At 33.1% G+C, this 17,858-nt stretch overlaps 1 protein-coding gene across 8 annotated transcripts in view; it reads right to left on the reverse strand.

The window, feature by feature from the left end:
* LOC125064465 (disintegrin and metalloproteinase domain-containing protein 22) overlaps window positions 1-17,858 on the reverse strand; it is a 494,578-nt gene that overhangs the window by 26,701 nt on the left and 450,019 nt on the right. For 6 of the 8 annotated variants that reach the window (XM_047671510.1, XM_047671509.1, XM_047671513.1 and 3 more), the window contains exons 12-16: window positions 15,316-15,458; window positions 7,688-7,883; window positions 5,579-5,751; window positions 1,728-1,876; window positions 916-1,100 (exon numbers count right to left, since the gene is read on the reverse strand). In XM_047671510.1, coding sequence (XP_047527466.1) covers window positions 916-1,100; window positions 1,728-1,876; window positions 5,579-5,751; window positions 7,688-7,883; window positions 15,316-15,458 — 846 coding nt within the window. The remainder of the gene's footprint in view (window positions 1-915; window positions 1,101-1,727; window positions 1,877-5,578; window positions 5,752-7,687; window positions 7,884-15,315; window positions 15,459-17,858) is intronic. The other 2 variants (XM_047671514.1, XM_047671508.1) reach the window with 1 other exon arrangement.

Here is a 17,858-nt window from a genome sequence, read left to right on the forward strand (position 1 = left end):
AAACCGGTAAGCTGTTGGCATACTTTACTTCGTTAACAGGAATTTTGCCAGTGCCAAGAATGCATAACGTGAAAATTTCTATTCGCCCCTCAAACAATGAGATGCCTTTTGGTATCGCTATGGACTTTATACAGGCCTAATACACCTTTAATGGATTTTACGATGCAATTTGTGACGAGAACTACGCAAATGCTATCATATAGCTACAAGTAGTTACGACAAGGTGATGGACCCAAATGCTAGAGAAACGCCTGTTATTTGATTAATAAATTTTGTATATTTGATAATTAAATCCCTTAATTTGTTGGTGATGAAAACATAAATAAAGGTAAATGGTAAAGTTAGTTTCAAATAAAAATATTATGTTTCCATGTGTGAAATACTAGTGAATTACGAAAATACCTTGTAGCTATTTTGAACCCAACGCAAAAAGGATCAAAAACGCTTTATCCAAACATACCCATATATATAAAGTATTGAGAACTTATACCTTTTTTGAAATCGGTTAATAAAATATAGTTAGAAGCTCTTATTTCTCATAATAGCACCGTATAAAAGTATTTCACAGTTATTGGCGTTGCTCAGCCATTTTGATTCACGGCTTATATAAGGTTTGTAATGAAATGGAATAAGAGTTAAAAGGTTTCCGTCATTTTCTTGCAAACCAAGGAGTGCGTTCTATTTTTACCTTTTTTTAATTTTTCAATTAACTTACATACTACTCTAGATATTTATTTATTGGAAATTTAAACGTATTCAATCGAAATAATTCAAAAATTCCGACTATTTTGGATCATTTTATCAAAAATTCGCTCGATTGGCAATAACAAAGCTCAACAGTTCCTTGTAAATCTGATTCTATTTCATTTTTACATCAATCATCAATTTAATAGAAGAATTCAATAATGTTCTTACCTCATTCGGTTTATTGAGCAAACATAATCCCTGTCCAATACGCAACTCGTTGATATAATCATTCTTCGAGCACTCTGAGAACTTGTAGGGCTGGACGTTTTCCAACCCAACAATGGACTGCGCCATTATGCATCCGTGCCAATCCCTGCAGAAGCAGTTTTCTCGGCCGTCGTCGTGACCCATACCTTAATAATAATAACAGGAAAAAATTGTATGAAAAATTTTGACGGAGTGAATACCTATTTTACGAAAGCAATAATATTTGTTATTCAAGGTGTGCGATTGGGTTTTTTTTGTTACGTAAAATAAAGGACTTGTCCATTAAAAAGGCTTTCCGAAAGTTCGTTTTGTTGGGTTTGACCATCAACTCCTCTGTTATTTTACTGTAAAACCATTTACAGCAGGACAACATGGATACATTGTATTGATGTCCCGTTTGAATGTAGCGATAATTACAAAGGCCATAACATCTTAAATAGTTTAAGGATATTTCTGTACTTTGAGCAGTCTTAGTAATAATAACCATTAAGAGATAAACACACTACAAATATTCAATTAAGAGAAATAATATCTTAATTTGACAAGATACTTCACCAATTTAGATTGTCAATAAATTGGTTATACGATTGGACATAACGACGTACCTCGTCCAATTACTTTGTCTTGGTTTGACATTTATAAAATAAAAAAATAAAAAATTGAGCTAGGTTAATTTAATACACAACATACAACTTAAAACAGTAGAATCTAAGCAAACATCTCGAAACAAAGTTGCTAATTGATGATTAAATAGAAATTGTTAAAGATCTCACCAATATTATGACCGATCATGTGTGCCATCGTTCCAGCCAGTAGATGAGGTTCGTAGGTATTCGTGTCTACGGATATACCGACGGACTTTGGCGTGCACATTGTATCCGGCACGGAAATCCCGGATTCACCACCAGGGAACGTCAAACCGCTGAAAAATATTTCTAATTTAGTAACAGCATAGAAAATCACAGACTTAACTTTGTAATATTTTATTGAGGGTTTGATCAGTGAAACAATGCGATGTCTTGTTCATTCGAATTCCAAGTCAGTGATGTTAGATAGAGGAAAACAGTGTTTAACTAAACACTGTTAATGAAAGTTTTAGGGATGTTAGTTTATCGATTGAAATAATTAAAAAAAAAAATATAGATGATTCAGTGTTTACTATAGACAATCAATGTAATTCAGAAATAATTAAAAATAAAAATACAAATAAACATTAAATGGAAACGAGTTGTAAACTGATATTAGCTTCATAATTATATTTGATGAAAAAAACTTCGAACCCAATAGAATCGAATGAATCTTACCAAATAATAAATAATTTCACCAATAATTCCGTCAACAAAGGTTGGCAAATTATATTCGATTGGGGGCAATATTGTAAATACCCGTCCCCGGGTAATCTATAGCGAGCGATATTAAAAGATTCTTACAAAAACTTGTGTATTGCGTCTAAAGATATATATTGTTGGATTAATGTAACAGTATTTGATAGGATCTTATCCGGGACCTAGACAGGCTCACGAAACTGACATATTTGGGTTGTGTCGGCCACATGACAGTAAAAAATTCGTTCCGTAACTAAAGATGCCAACGTTTCATTAAGATATTGTACTCATAAATGATGGGTCATCATTTTTTACTGTTTCAATTAAAGTTTCGCAGAAGATCTATTTGTAGAGTAGTAGAATTGAATAGTGCCGGTTCATTGCTACCTCATGTAAAGCTAAATGAACATCAGCAGCGCCTCATTATTTGGTATCGAGAAACCATCCAAAATAAACGAGCAAAAGCACTCCCAAAGAGTGATGGTGTCAGTTCGGCCATAAAATTTCGACAAGTCATTCTTGCAGTTGTTTGAAAGAAATAACAACCGCAAATAATTGGGGAAAACGCAAGCGAATTAAGATAACGATAATAAAATAATGAGAGTATATACGAATTATATGCTGGATGAAAGCTATTACGCTTGACAAGAGGTATTATGTTTTGTTGATTTTTAATACCTATTTGACTGATTCTCTTCTTAATAACATTATTGACAAATTATATTATATACGTAAATATTACTTCGTTCAACTGCTAGTACTAATTGTCCTTCTTTACGGCTTCTTTTGTCCGAGCTCGCTAGAGATATTGATGCAGCCAGACATGCGTTTAATAACTATTGAGCTCTCCTGATCTGTCTCCGACTTATAACCCAAAGAAAGCAAAGACGTTTTGGAATATATAAGAATACAAATATCTAACGGAAACGAAGTATTTTTGTAGTAGTAATAGTATTTTTTGTAAGCGATATGTCTATATTTGATAATCCAATAGCAGTAATAGGTCATTGACCGATTATGCTATTAAAAGTACATGAAACGGAACTCTTAGAAGTACTTATGACAACATAATTAAATACATAACTTTCATCTTGAATATGAATTCTACCAAGAAAACTCAACGAGTTATAATCTATTTAAATCCTATTCAACGAATTACAATAGAATCATATATTAATTAATTAGTCCGTCTAAATTTGTACGTAACTAATCCGAAACCCTAAAATGCACCCTTCAATCCCAGAGCCGATTCAAACCGAAGCTGCCCTTATTACGATTGACGAAGCGTTCTTGAAACTGACGTGTATGTTCCAACAATAAGGTACTTCGGTGCTCATCCTTCTATATGAAAAATATTGTTTTATATCTTGTATTATGTAATATCGAATGTTTTCATTATATTCTGATATTTGTTCATGTCCCAATCGGCGTAGAATGTGGAATGTTTACATGACTTTCAATATGATATTGTTATTTTTGACGTTTCATTTTGTTCAATATGAGGCAATAAAATTAGATCTGTGTATGGTTTCCTTTGATATCGAAACCATATATTTTTTTTGTGACTTCGCACTCTGGATATTTGCTTTGTGCTGTTCCGAATAGTTTTGTTCATGTGCCTTTGAATATTTTATGTGATTACGTTTAGATTCAATATAATTTTAAAAATCGAACTCTCGACCATTCGATTCATATAGATAGTTAGGTCAATTATAACTAAATTTCAAGCACGTGAATTACGTCACGTCAATCTTAGGAGCTGACAGGCAAATTATGACGGGACGTCCGGCCCGGTGACTGTTATCGGCATCTACAGACGAATTCGTGAAGAACATGTCTCATTTAAAAATCAATCCTATTAAACGGTAATAAAGTCTATAATAAAAATCATCTATAAATTTTCGAATGTAGATTCGATCTTTTTGTATTTATAAATGATAATTGTTTTTTTCTATATTCTGTAATTCCGACGTAACATAAACGATTATTTTAAATCAAGACAGCAATACATTGAAATTGTTTCATAATTATTTGCTATTTACTGTTCTAATGTTGGACTGTTTAATGAAAGTTCTGAGCATGTAATATTTCAACAATAATTCTATAGAACATAAACAGGCAAGGTAAAGCTGCGTTACTGTTTTGCTATTTAGAATCAAGCAAAGTAAACTAGCAATAAATGTTTCGACCTAAGTCTAACTCGCTGCTCCAAAATTTTTAGTGCTTATTTTTTTGTCAATTTTCAAAATCGTTATCGATTTGGTAAATGATTATCATAGTATTATGTTCAAATACAAGTTAAATCTAGCATTCGTAGGATTATATTAGCACGTCATTTAGCGAATGTCATTTAGCGAGTAAGCAGATTTAAGCGCTGAGCCCTCGTATAGAATTTCGGAGAGGTATAATTAAAATAAGCGGACAGTGAGATAGATCTCTGTTGTCTTTGTAATTTGAGGAGTACTTATTAAGGTTCGTACCATTGTCGTTATAATCTGCTTTGTAATGAGACATGAGACTTAAGTACTACTTCGTTTTATTTATTTTCAATTGTTAAGAATATTATTGAATTACGTTCATATATTAATTCTCTCCGATAATTTTATCTCGATATAATTATCTTCAGAATACTAATGTCAGAATATTGTTATCTTATAGAGCGTGACTCGTCTAGTAATTTAAGAATGTACATTTTTGTTCTTTTTATTCAATTAAATATGACACTTTATATCACTTTTATAATGCAGGTTTTGATATAATTAGACTATAACTAAAGAAAAAGCCTGGAGACTTTTTGCAGAAATAACCTACTGATATCTGATATACAATCATTGTCTCAGAGCGCTTGTGTTATTACTAAAACTAATTCAATCACCTTATATAAACAAGCATAAATGTCGTGAATAACCATAAAGTAAAAAATAAGTAGAAAATGAACAAGAAAGACCTCTAACAATGTACTAAAAAAACTTTTAACTAATATCCTAGACCAATAAATGTGCACTGGATATATTTTTCTATCGTTAAATATGTGTCATGTATTTCGTTTCAAATTAAACCCGAACCAAAAAGGTGGTAAGTGATGGTAAGTGGTCACCACCGTTCATAGACAAGGCGTTGTAAGAAATATTAACCATTCCTTACATCACCAATGCGCCACCAATCTTGGGAACTAAGACGTTACGTCATTATGTTATTATGTCAATAGTTTTATATTATCAACACGATTACATTTAGACATCAATATATATGCAAGTAGGTAGTTAAGAATAATCTCTATAATTAAAAATAGTACTAACGATAAGAGCTGAGTGGTGTCCTTCTCGATCTTGAAAAGTTTCCTTGCGCTATAGTCGCTAAACTTCTGTATGGCGCGAGTGATGTCCTGTTTCCTGTCGATGTCCGCCTGGTCCGCACTCTGCCATGACTCGATGTAGACGAGAGACACTCGGGTGTTTAGTGTGCGAAAATACTGCGAAAGAATATGACGATGAAAAAATCAATGGAACAGTTTGAATTAACATATATAACATATATTTAACATATAGTCATAAGTAAGAGTCGTAATATTTGAATACGATTTTATCTGTTTACTTGTATACCAATATACAATATACTTCAAATTTCGAGATTAAATACTAATATGCTGAACTTTATGGTATTTATACTATAGATTACAAAATTCAAGGTTTGCGATACATTCAGAGGTAGCACAAAAAACTCCTATAACGTGTTGGATGCGCACGAAGTTACAGTCGCAGGTAGTTCATACAAAGTTAGCGCACGCTTCAGCTTCGTCTCCTACGTGCACTTTCTTAACAAGAACACGTGTAAACCCTCCATTAAACTTATGAAGTTCTGACGATAAGTCGGCTGAAGCATTTCAAATTTCAAGCAGATAATGTACCACTAATGCATGAACTTCCTTGCTCGTTAGCGTACGTACGATACTAAGAACGAAGTTTGCGGAGCCCGCATCAAATTTCCAGAGAGAATTTTTCTCCATTGGAATCGCAAATTCGAATTCGCATCTCTTTTAAAACCCCCGCGGATTCCTCTCGGGTAACGTTGTGATCAATTATTCATAGATCTGAATCGAGTAATCGTTCGACGATTATAATTTTATTCATTACGAAATTTGCGGGTTGTTTATTCGAAGAGGTTGCGATTTTAAAAATACGGACGGTGTTACGATATACGTAAATTAAAAAAAAAAGTTTTATTACGTATTTAAAATATAGACGAGTTATCGTCATTGACGGAAATTTCAGCGAGTCAGAATCGAATAGATGATCAGGTAAAGTGTAACGATTCAATACGAAATTGTCATTATTTAACGAAGCTGCTTTACCGAGTATTTTACCGAGACATGCATTTTTATTTACTGTTTTTCCTCCACCGACGACTCTGTTTATTAATTCTCTTTCTACTTATACGTGTACTGTAATATATATGTCAACATTATTATAGATTCTATTTCTTTATTAATTGTTTTTTGGAATGTATTACTAAACAAATACTAGATTTTAATAAGGCTCGATATGGTTATACGTTCGTGGTGGAATTCGCAATTAATAGCATTTCGTGTACTAAATTAAAGTACGTTCCACTAAAAAATAAATCGCGTCTATTTCAAGTTCATAAATGTTCATCAATAAGGTACAAACGTCCAACCCAAGCAAGTGAAGCTATAATCATTTGGCTGTCATATGTATGCAGTAGGATATGACGAAAGCAAATGTTGGTTGTTAACCCATGTCCATAAAGGCACTTGTGTAAATGCGTGTGGCGGAGGGGATCCTGTCGTTATGGGATTTCTTTGTTGGGAAGTATGAAGCGGCTTGGCTGCATGCGTGTTTGTTAAAAGGGGCTTTACTGAGATCGGTAATGTTCGACTCGTTTATGTTCCAAAAAAATGATAATATTATGAGAACTCTTTACTTTTAAAAATATAATATATTTATAATTTTGTTTATTGGACAGAAAACGAAAATTAAACCGTACATTATTTAGTTTAATGAAATTATAAATATCCTGTTATATCATTACACTCTTGAGAAGCCTTTTTTTATACATATAGTTTTGCGGACGAGCAAATGGACCACCTGATGGTGAGTGGTCACCATCGCCCATAGATAATGGTCCATAGATAATGGCGCGCCTTTCATCGTCAAAGCGCCACCAACCTAGGAAACTAAGATTTTATGTCCCGTGTGCCTGTAGTGACACTGGCTCACTCATCCTTTAAGCCGGAACACAACATGAACAATGAGCACTGATGTTTGGCGGTAAAAACAGTTCATTACAAATTGTGTTAAGTAGTTAGCTCAATAAAATGTGTTCAAAGGTATAAAATCTTATAATGAAAATTCGAATTTTAATGTCTACATTATTAAAAGTCTGCTTACCAAGTCAGCTATATTGGCAACTTGTATTGCGTCATGGACAACTTCGGACCGTGTGCTGCCATTTCTTCTGTCAAACATCGCCTTGTCTATCACCAGTGCCGTTTCGATGTACTTCGTGGTTTCTCTTACATCTCTTCTAAGTCTCTTGAGGGCTCTTAGACTAAGGTTGGTCTGCCACCACTCTAAAGTTTTACCTCTGTGAAAAATTAAAATATTATTATTTTTTTGCATCAGCTTCGACCAGAATATCAGTATATCTAATTAATAGGGAATTGGTGCGACAATCAATACAGTCTTGTACACCTATGTACATATGTCACAAATCATGACCGCGTACATGTTTTGTTTATATTTAAATAAGTCTTTAATGTAAATAATTCTTAAGTAAATCAATAATATTCTACGTACAATTTACCAATGTGTACATACATGAATTGTTTATATTTTATTTTGTTAAGTATTAGCATTAGCAGCCCGTAAATGTCCCAATGCTGGGATAAAGGCCTCCTCTCCGTTTTGAGGAGAAGGTTTGGAGCATATTCCACCACGCTGCTCCAATGCGGGTTGGCGGAATACACATGTGGCAGAATTTCGTTGAAATTAGACACATGCAGGTTTCCTCACGATGTTTTCCTTCACCGCCGAGCACGAGATGAATTATAAACACAAATTAAGCACATGAAATTTTCAGTGGTGCCTGCCTGGGTTTGAACCCGAAATCATCGGTTAAGATGGTCGCGTTCTAACCACTGGGCCATCTCGGCTCAGTATACATTTCATTAACTTTTTTGTCGTTTGATTAATTCATATGATCATTATTTATTTTCTTAGCTTCAATGGCATTTAAAGTATATAAAACTATTAATACATAAGATTAATAATGTAATTGTATTTAATAAATGAGAAATTTTAACGATTCCTTACATCGTCAATGGGCTATCAACCTTGGTAACTAACGAGTTTCGCTTTGATACCTGTAGTTACACTGGCTCACTCATCGTTCAAGCCATAACACAATAATAATGTTGCCACGCAGTAGAATATATGATGAGTGGGTGGTACTTATCCAGACAGACTTGTATAAGGCCTTACCAATAAGTAAAGGTAGGTAGTTATTAACTTTTTATATTGTATAGTAAACGCATAATTATTTAAGTAATCCAAAATAAAAATAAAACGAAGTGCTTACATTAAAATGAATAATAGAAATTTAAATTATCTTTCGTTATTTTATCTTTATTTATGAGCTCCATTATAATATTCTATAAATAATGTTTTGCAAATTAGAAGAATAAAAATTCCTTTTAATCGGGTAAGGTTATCCGGCCCCCTTAATTCGGAGCCTTAATCGACTTTATCTTCGGTCCGTCAAGTACCTCATTATCGAAACAAGGAACTCGAACGCATTTCGAATGGCTTCGAGAATTTTCTATTGGGCCAATTTTTTCCCCCTTACAAGGAAATTTTCGATTTTTGATTTTGTTATTATTTTAAAGGAATGGAAGTTGAAGGAAAATGCCAATTTTAATTTAAGAACCATTTGCCTGTGTTCGAAATATTGCGAGATTAATTATCGTTTATTTCTTCATTGGATTTTTTCGAAGAAAAAATTGTGAATTTTATATTGGCAATCGACAGACACACGGCTAAAACATTAATAAACACCGATAAGTCGCAAATCGACATCACAACGTCATTACGCATATCATTTTACAACTTTGGAATAAAAACTACTCCGTACCCTCAACGTTAAAAATAAAAGACATTACGTGTTATCTAATACCTACTTGTATATCAATTTCATACAAATTGAACATTATTCCAAGAAGAGATCAAAATAGTATATGCGTTATATCGCTTTTATTGCTTAAAGAAATCCCTCAAAGACAAATTTTAGAAATAACATATTATTTAACGAAATAAAACATATAGGACGAACCTTGTTGGTGAATAACAAATTCTGATCTCGTATTTTCTACTTGTCGGCTTATATTAGTGCGTAGCATATTAGGTTCGAAGGATCAAAAAGAGTTATCGGCATGTTGGGGATACGCGGTCATCCCATTTAAATATCCTTTCATTCTATGCGGAAAATCTAAAACAGAATCAACTTCTGTTAATTTTATTTTACCCTAGTATGTAGCTTTATTTATTTTAAGCTATCATACATACATATATACATACATAAACAGCCTGTAAATTTCCCACTGCTGGGCTAAGGCCTCCTCTCCCTTTGAGGAGAAGGTATGGAGCATATTCCACCACGCTGCTCCAATGCGGGTTGGTGGAATACTCATGTGGCAGAATTTCGTTGATTTTAGACACATGCAGGTTTCCTCACGATGTTTTCCTTCACCGCCGAGCACGAGATGAATTATAAACTCAAATTATGCACATGAAAATTCAGTGGTGCCTGCCTGGGTTTGAACCTGAAATCATCGGTTAAGATGCACGCGTTCTAACCACTGGGCCACCTCTCGGCTCACCAAATTATCATTACAATTAAATCAAATTGTTTGTTTATTTGTTATATTTTATTTACTTATGAATGGTTATTTTACACAACTGTATTTAAACATAAAGCTACCATCGGTTGGGAGATAGATTCTACCAAGAAGAACCGGCAAGAAACTGTAAAGAACTGCAAAGTTAATCTTTTCCAACGTTTGAAATTCAAGACTGAAATTCAACATGCATATTACCTTCACGATTTTTTTATCAACTATATAATCTTATGTTAAATAATATGCCTTTTTATTGATGTTTTTTACTAACGATTTCAAATTATTAATAGTTGTATGTATTAAATAAGTAACGTTCCCAAGAACCTTCCAACATGGCGACTTAACTACTGTCAAGATTTTGTTGATTTCTAAATACCAAGTAAAAATATTTATAGTAAAAAAAAAAATCCGGGTAGACGTAACTGAGGCTCTTACGCGCAGGTTTATTTATTGCCAGCTCCACTTTACCGAGTGAAGTTAAAACCATCTCTTTATAAATCACTAGCATATAATTTACTTGAGCTAACTTCTGCTGGAATTTGTGTTAGAATTTCTGTCTATTTCGTGATGAATCCTTGTGATAAGGCTCTTTCACCTCCACTTCGCCTCGGGAACATTTTAATGATACTCTTTGACATTACCATCGCTTCGTCGCGATTTGACTTGAAACGTAACGGCCAAGTCGGGTCTGCTTTAGAAGTTATTGGATTTCGAATGCTGTTCAGAATATCAAAAGATTTAATTAAAATTCTCTCTCTGCTATTGGATTTTTTGACTTATAATTGGTTTGTTATTGGAACAGACGTTTTGGATTTAATGAGGCGCTATAATTCAAATAAATGCAATAATTTTATTTTTAATGGAATGTTGTGACAGTTCAGTTCAATTAAATTTAACCCGTTGAATGATAATCAACGACTTTAGCCACCGTATACCCTTTTAGTCTAAAATTACAACATAAATAGATTTAATTCATTAAAAATATATCTCGTCTCCGTTTGAGCACACGAAAAATGTTCAAATACGTTACCTCGAAACGATTTCACGTGATTTCGTACTAAGCTAAATGAAATTCCCCAAAGCCTTTTCGAAAACAAACAATGGCGCAAACGGAGCATCCGAAAACATTTTCGCAAGGAAACGAGCAGCCCATGACAAATCACACAGGTCACGCACTCGCTCCGGAACACAACCCTGGGAATTAATTCACCCCATTAAAATATACTCGGCGTTTTGTTTACTAAGCAATTGTGGGTTGATATAATATTGGTTGGATATGTGAAAGTTCATATAACGTGACACACTTGGCCATAATCTATTTTTATTGGGGATACCAGGTTGAGAGGAATTGGATCCCGTTTTATTTTGAAATTTGTATAAATTATACAATACGAATAACATGATCAATTTGCGTAAGTGGTTGCAGAGAGAAGGAAGCCATCAGAACAAATGGCCATATATATTATCGTTGCCTTAAATAATACAAATATATCTCAAAAATATACATTTTAAAGTATTTTATAAATTTAATTTAATCGATCAATCAATTGATTAATGGTGTAAATATAAACTGTTTTGTTTATATTTACACCATTAATCAATCTGTTTTGTTTTGTAAATATAAATTGTTAAAAATAAAAAAAAAACAAGAAACAATTGTAAAATAATTTTATAAATCGAAGTAATATTAAAACGAAGCGATCGTAACAATGTGAATATCTTAGTCAAGTCTAGGAATACATTCAAAGATCGACGAATATAAAAGGTCTTTGTGAGTCAACAAATTGGACTACTCGAATGATTTATGCGGCGTAAGCGGCTCGAATAGTACGCACAATGGACTCCGATAATATTGAAACGGTGTATCGAAATATCGGGATACATTTCAATTGTATACTATCCTAGAGGTCACGGAAAATAGTACAAGAGGACGTACTGACAAAGCGGCTAATGGTACTAGTGGCACGTGACGTAGAACGCCATCTTTAATTGTCGTCCCTTTTAAGTTAGCATTATCTTTGATTTGACATGAATTCGCCAGTGAAATAGACGCATCTTAATTTATGAACGTATGCTGTTATAAATTAAATAAAAAAAAATATTAACATTCAAAATTAACATAGTCACAAAAGATCCAGTAGCCCCGCAGTAGACAAGCATGCGGGTTACCAACAATTGAATACGGTTATAAGTTACTTATGTTAATGTATTAGGGGAGTGGCCTGTTTTAACATTATCTGTAACGAAAATAATTATATATTTTTTTAATAACAAGAGTTACTTTGTATAATTAAAATGGTGAAAAAGAGTAACTTCTGAGTTTCTTGCCGATTCTTTTCGGTAGAATCTACTTTACGAACCGTTTTACGTTAATTCAACATAGTAACATGACGGTTAAAAAGAGCTTTTGTAAGCCAAATTTGAATAGAGAACATTTTGAGTATGATTTTTGATTTAATTAAAATAAATTCCATCGATACTGATTGAACTAACCTGCAATCTAGTGCATCCCTTCTGTAACGTTTAAATATAAGTTTTTACTTTGACATTGAGATATTTGACTGAAAAAATTTAGATGAACAAGATATGTGAGGACCGGAACCGAAGGTGTGACCAGAAATCGAGATAAAGTGGACCACTGATGCTAAATATGTATAATAAGACAATGATTATTTAGATACAAAACTTCCTGTTTACGCTCCTCGGTTTCCACAATAATAACGAACAAAAGGTATTCATAGTTATGTCCTTAAATATAGCAGTTACTCGTACATAGCGTTAGTTTATTCGTCTGACATATTTCTGTATTGTATTGTTATATATATTCTTTTAATTTTCCTTAAAAATAATTTAAAGGCATTCCTGGTTCATATTCAAAAGAAAGGATTTTCCGATACATTTTCCAAATGTATTGTCAGTAAGCACAATAACTGAGGTCATTATGAGTTCGAAGCGAAGGAAATTGTATTTTTATAAGTTGATATATATTTTATAATACATCAACTTATAATTCTAACTATTCAAATAGTTGCAAACAATTTTTACATACGGACGGAATTCATCATAGAAACTTGCCAGTACCGTCGGACAGAGAGGATAGTAAAAAAACTTTTTTAAAAAACTTTTGCCCTACTGCATTATTCACTCACTGCACATTGCCAAACGAACTTTGCTTTATATTGATACAATTCTTACATAATAAATTTAAATTACTGAAACTAACAGATGCCTGTTATTCATGATTTATTTATGTTCAGACCCCCGTAGCCGAAATCGGTGAGAATTATAAAATATCAATTTTTAAACCGACTGAAGAAGGCCGAAGATAAATTCAAGTTGTCTAAACAATCGTTATTCGTTCTAGTTTGCATTTGAAGGATCTTAAAATCTATCAATAATTGTCCAATCGTAAATCGAAGTTACCATTTGAAGTAAATTATTTGTAAAACATAAACCGAAAATATAGGCTCAAAGTTACTCAACTGTAAACATACACTATAAAAATAACTATCGAAATTAAATACATTTGTATACCTTATAAAAACTTCTATACATACGAGGTTCTGTCTTTAGACGCCCAAATAGTCTACTTTGAGGGGAAAATTGCTTGCAATAAAAATCGTAGATGAACCAAAATTGTCTCAGAAAACGTTTCGTGATATTCCGTAACGACGTGTCCATCATTCTCATAACTATGTTCTAAACGAGTGTTATGTCATCTGTTTCCATGTGTCATTTTGATAATATACTTTTTAACCGACTACGGCGAAGCAAAAAGAGGGTCGTGGTTTTAGAAGCTTTTGCATGTTCCATACTTTGACAAATGAGGTGTCGTTACCTCTATCTTAGAATCCCGCGTGACATAAGGCATGATGGCTGATATGGATCACATACGCCAAGCAACAAAAATCTAAATATGTTAATTTATATATATATCTATATTTATTTATAGTTTGAATACTCATATTCTGAATTTTAGTTTAATTTAATTGTTGTAATAATTACTTTTAAATTTGGCTTAAATATTATTCAGAATATTAAGACAAGATATATCAACCTACTAAACTCATTTTAAATAATATAATTATACACCGAAGGCACGGAAATCACATCTGTGGAGATTCGAAAGTTTATATTAAAAAAAGGTAATTTCATCAGTGAAAGGTTCAGTTTAAAAATGAACGGTCCTAATTACAGACTTTATTTAGTTAGACGGTTTAACTTACTCCGTCTTCATTGATTAACAGTCGCAAAAAGGTGACGGGGCATTGTTTAACGATTCACCCCTTAAACAAAGCCGGAAGACTAATAATAAATTATTTGCCTGAAATTTTGTCATTGTTTTTTCAAAAAAATACGTTTTCAATGAAGACGTATTATTTTATGAAATTCCTTGACACGGCCATCTGTGTCGTGACAGGCACGCCAGTTTCAAACAAATGTTGTTTGCGGCGTGACCTGTTTCAGCGTGACGTTTTGATCATTTGTATATACACTGTTTATCCCTTTGGGTATTGCGACAAATTTTAGAAGATTTTTTGGAATGATTTTGTTCATCTCTGCTCACAGATCGAATGTTCTCGTAATTTTGTTGGGTATTATCTGTGAGTCACATAATAACTCAGACATAGTTTATAAAATTATTTAAATAAAAACATCAATTCACATAATTCTTATGATTTTACTTCTTCAATGACTTAAATTAGAACGTATTGTGAGAAATGTGACAATGTGTGTGTGTTGCTCTTCTCAACAGAGAATAGTTAACAACATAGGAAATATTAAAGTGCACAAGAGTATGCGTAAACGCACAGGTGACAGGTGCATTGTATACACTCTTATAATCTCTAATGAAATGGTAAATTCGACAAGACCAGAAAGAGTTCAGGCGCAGGACCAACGTACGACCGACCTTACGTACTTTCCAATACAGTGAATACACTTCCCACTTCCAGACTCCGGCCTGTTACCGAGAATTTTTCAAAAGATAAACCCAATATCTTTTTATCAGACCTGGGGTTTGAAGCCAGAAGATTGGAAATTGCCGCGTTATATATAACTAGACCAACGAGGCAGTGGTTATATTTTTGGTATAGATAAGTATGATTATGAAGTTTAACTTACTTGTAACTTGAATCATCAGCTAGCACGGTCTGGATGTATTCGATGTGTTTCGTACGTCTATTCTTCTGTCGCTGTTCGAGTCTGTTGCCACACCCTTGGTTCATCTTCGTCCGCGCTTCAAAGATCACATGTGGGTGCTTCTGCTGAAACAAACCGATCGCTATGTTAGTTGGGGTACAAATAATAATCTTGTTTGAATTATTGGTATTAGTATAATTTGTTAAGTTTTTTTAATTTTATTTAATGGTATTAGTTATCACACAAATATTAATTATAATGATTTTGGTGTGCGCCTAAATTTATCTTGTAGTATACAGAAAAGATATCATAACATTAGTATAGCCTGTTCCAACCATAAGAGGACAAAAGCCAAATCAACAATATTGTCATCTAATTTGCGAGATATAATTGGTCGAGAGATCGAATATTCTACGATATTCATTATGGATTTAAAAAAGAAAACAAGTGAAGCTGTTGTCGGAACCTTGGAAATAAAATTAAAGTGGATATAAGTAGTTAAGTGTAGAAGTGTTGTATTTTAAATAAAGTTATATTAATCAAGATCTATTAGTATACAATATATCCGAGTAATTAGCAAATTACATGGAATAAGTAAATCTAAGGTTTTGTTTATCTTTATTCTTGTTTAGATTGGGATAGGCTATCGAAAAAATGTCTTTGATTTAGAGATATGGGAACATTTATTAGTTAAAAAATATAAATGTCTTTGTCTCTTTTCAATTTTGTATTAAAAATGTATAAATAATTTTGTAAAGTGATAAAAAAACATTATATTGAAACCATAAACTCTGTTAAATTAAGTCAAAATAACGAATTTCGTTAATCTGGTGAATGCAAGACAAGCTCAATGAGACACGGATACTTTTCGAAGTAATAAACCGGGACTCTCCGAAGTACGTGCGCTGAAAAGGAAATAGGAAGACTACGAAATAATCAAATAGGTCAGGTTTGATCTTGATGTTTCGTCAAAGTTAAAAATATAAAACGTTTCAATGTATTTTCTTTCCACCGGTTAGAACCGGCTCAAGCTGGTTTAATTTGTATTTATTCAGTTTTTCTTTGTTCCGATATTGTTTGGCTGTCACTCAAATAGCAACTGTCAAAGTCTACCAAAATGGACACGGAGATCATAATAATTTACGTTTTATGACTGTTTTGTATATTTTTAGTACGACCAACAGCCCCCTCGCAATTTCAACTCCTCGGATAGGAACCGAACTTCATCAGGTAGCTCATTTATTTACCGTATAAAATAATAGGATGAAATAATGATGGGAATTTATCCTTTTAAACGGAACTAGAACCTTTCAAGAAAATTAAAGTATTACGAGTATGTTATAAATATTGTAATGATGTTTGGAATACCTTATACTTGTGTATCAAGACGACATACTTTTCACGTTCAAATGTGAAACTCGTATTGCGAAAGACAATTTGATTTTCCCCGTCTACCATGTAAGTGCCTCCGCACGTATTGAATAAAATATTGGTGTGAGTGATGAAAGCCCTAACACGAATTCACTTTCCATTCACTGGTGTTGCCAGGTGAGGGTAATACATAAATTGAATTAAAGGCCCAATCACGTTCGATTTTTCGATGAGGTTCCTCGAATGAATGGTGTTTTAGCTACAGCGGCAGGGTTTACGACGCGGTTTCGAAACGGAATTTCTCCTGTGATTACTGAAATTTTTCGACATAAAAGAGTGAATGGATAAGGTGAATGTAATGAACGAATGAAAGCCAGTACTTTTAAATGATTCTATCATAGCTGTCCGCCACGCTGTGGACTCGTGAACATGAGGTTGATATAATGCGGACACTAATGAATAAGTTATCTTGCGATTGCTTCTATTAGCTATTAAAGATAATTAAAAGAGACACATATTTAAATTAAAAAGTAGAATTATACGCAAACATTGCATAACTTCAGGCCTATATAAATTTGTTCGCACATTAGTCCGAAATCAATGTATGTGTGATAATACTTGTAAATTGTGTTTTTAATTAATACATTTATGTTAAATGTTTTAACAGCGCACTGAAAACTGGAAATAAATTCTCATATGAAATTGGTAGCAACATTATACAATTTACATACGAAATGTTTGTTTTGTATTATTACGAAAAAACAAATATAACAGATAACGTGTTTAATTTAAATCATAATCGTACACATAAGTAAAATTCATTATAGCGAATACGCAATCATGAATGTGTCCAAAATAAAAATATTCGGTCCAGCAAAAACGCTGCGGTGGCGCCACTACGCAAGATGGCCGCCACAGCAATGAAACATGGCCGCAATTTACCGGGTAAACGCGCCAAATTGGATATTTCTCGCACCTCGCGTTACTCGCATGTTTTTGCCGGACCATTGCATTTTAGTTTTTTTTTAATTTTTCTGCCAGCAGTTTTGGTAAAGCTTCTAGGTTAATGGGATGTCATAACAGAGTAAACACAGTTTTAGATTGGCATTTTGTTTACATTTTTGTATATTGAATCTCGGTGACATCATCTGTGA

The sequence above is a fragment of the Vanessa atalanta genome, chromosome 6 (genome assembly GCF_905147765.1).
Source record: "Vanessa atalanta chromosome 6, ilVanAtal1.2, whole genome shotgun sequence".
Classification (NCBI taxonomy): domain Eukaryota; kingdom Metazoa; phylum Arthropoda; class Insecta; order Lepidoptera; family Nymphalidae; genus Vanessa; species Vanessa atalanta.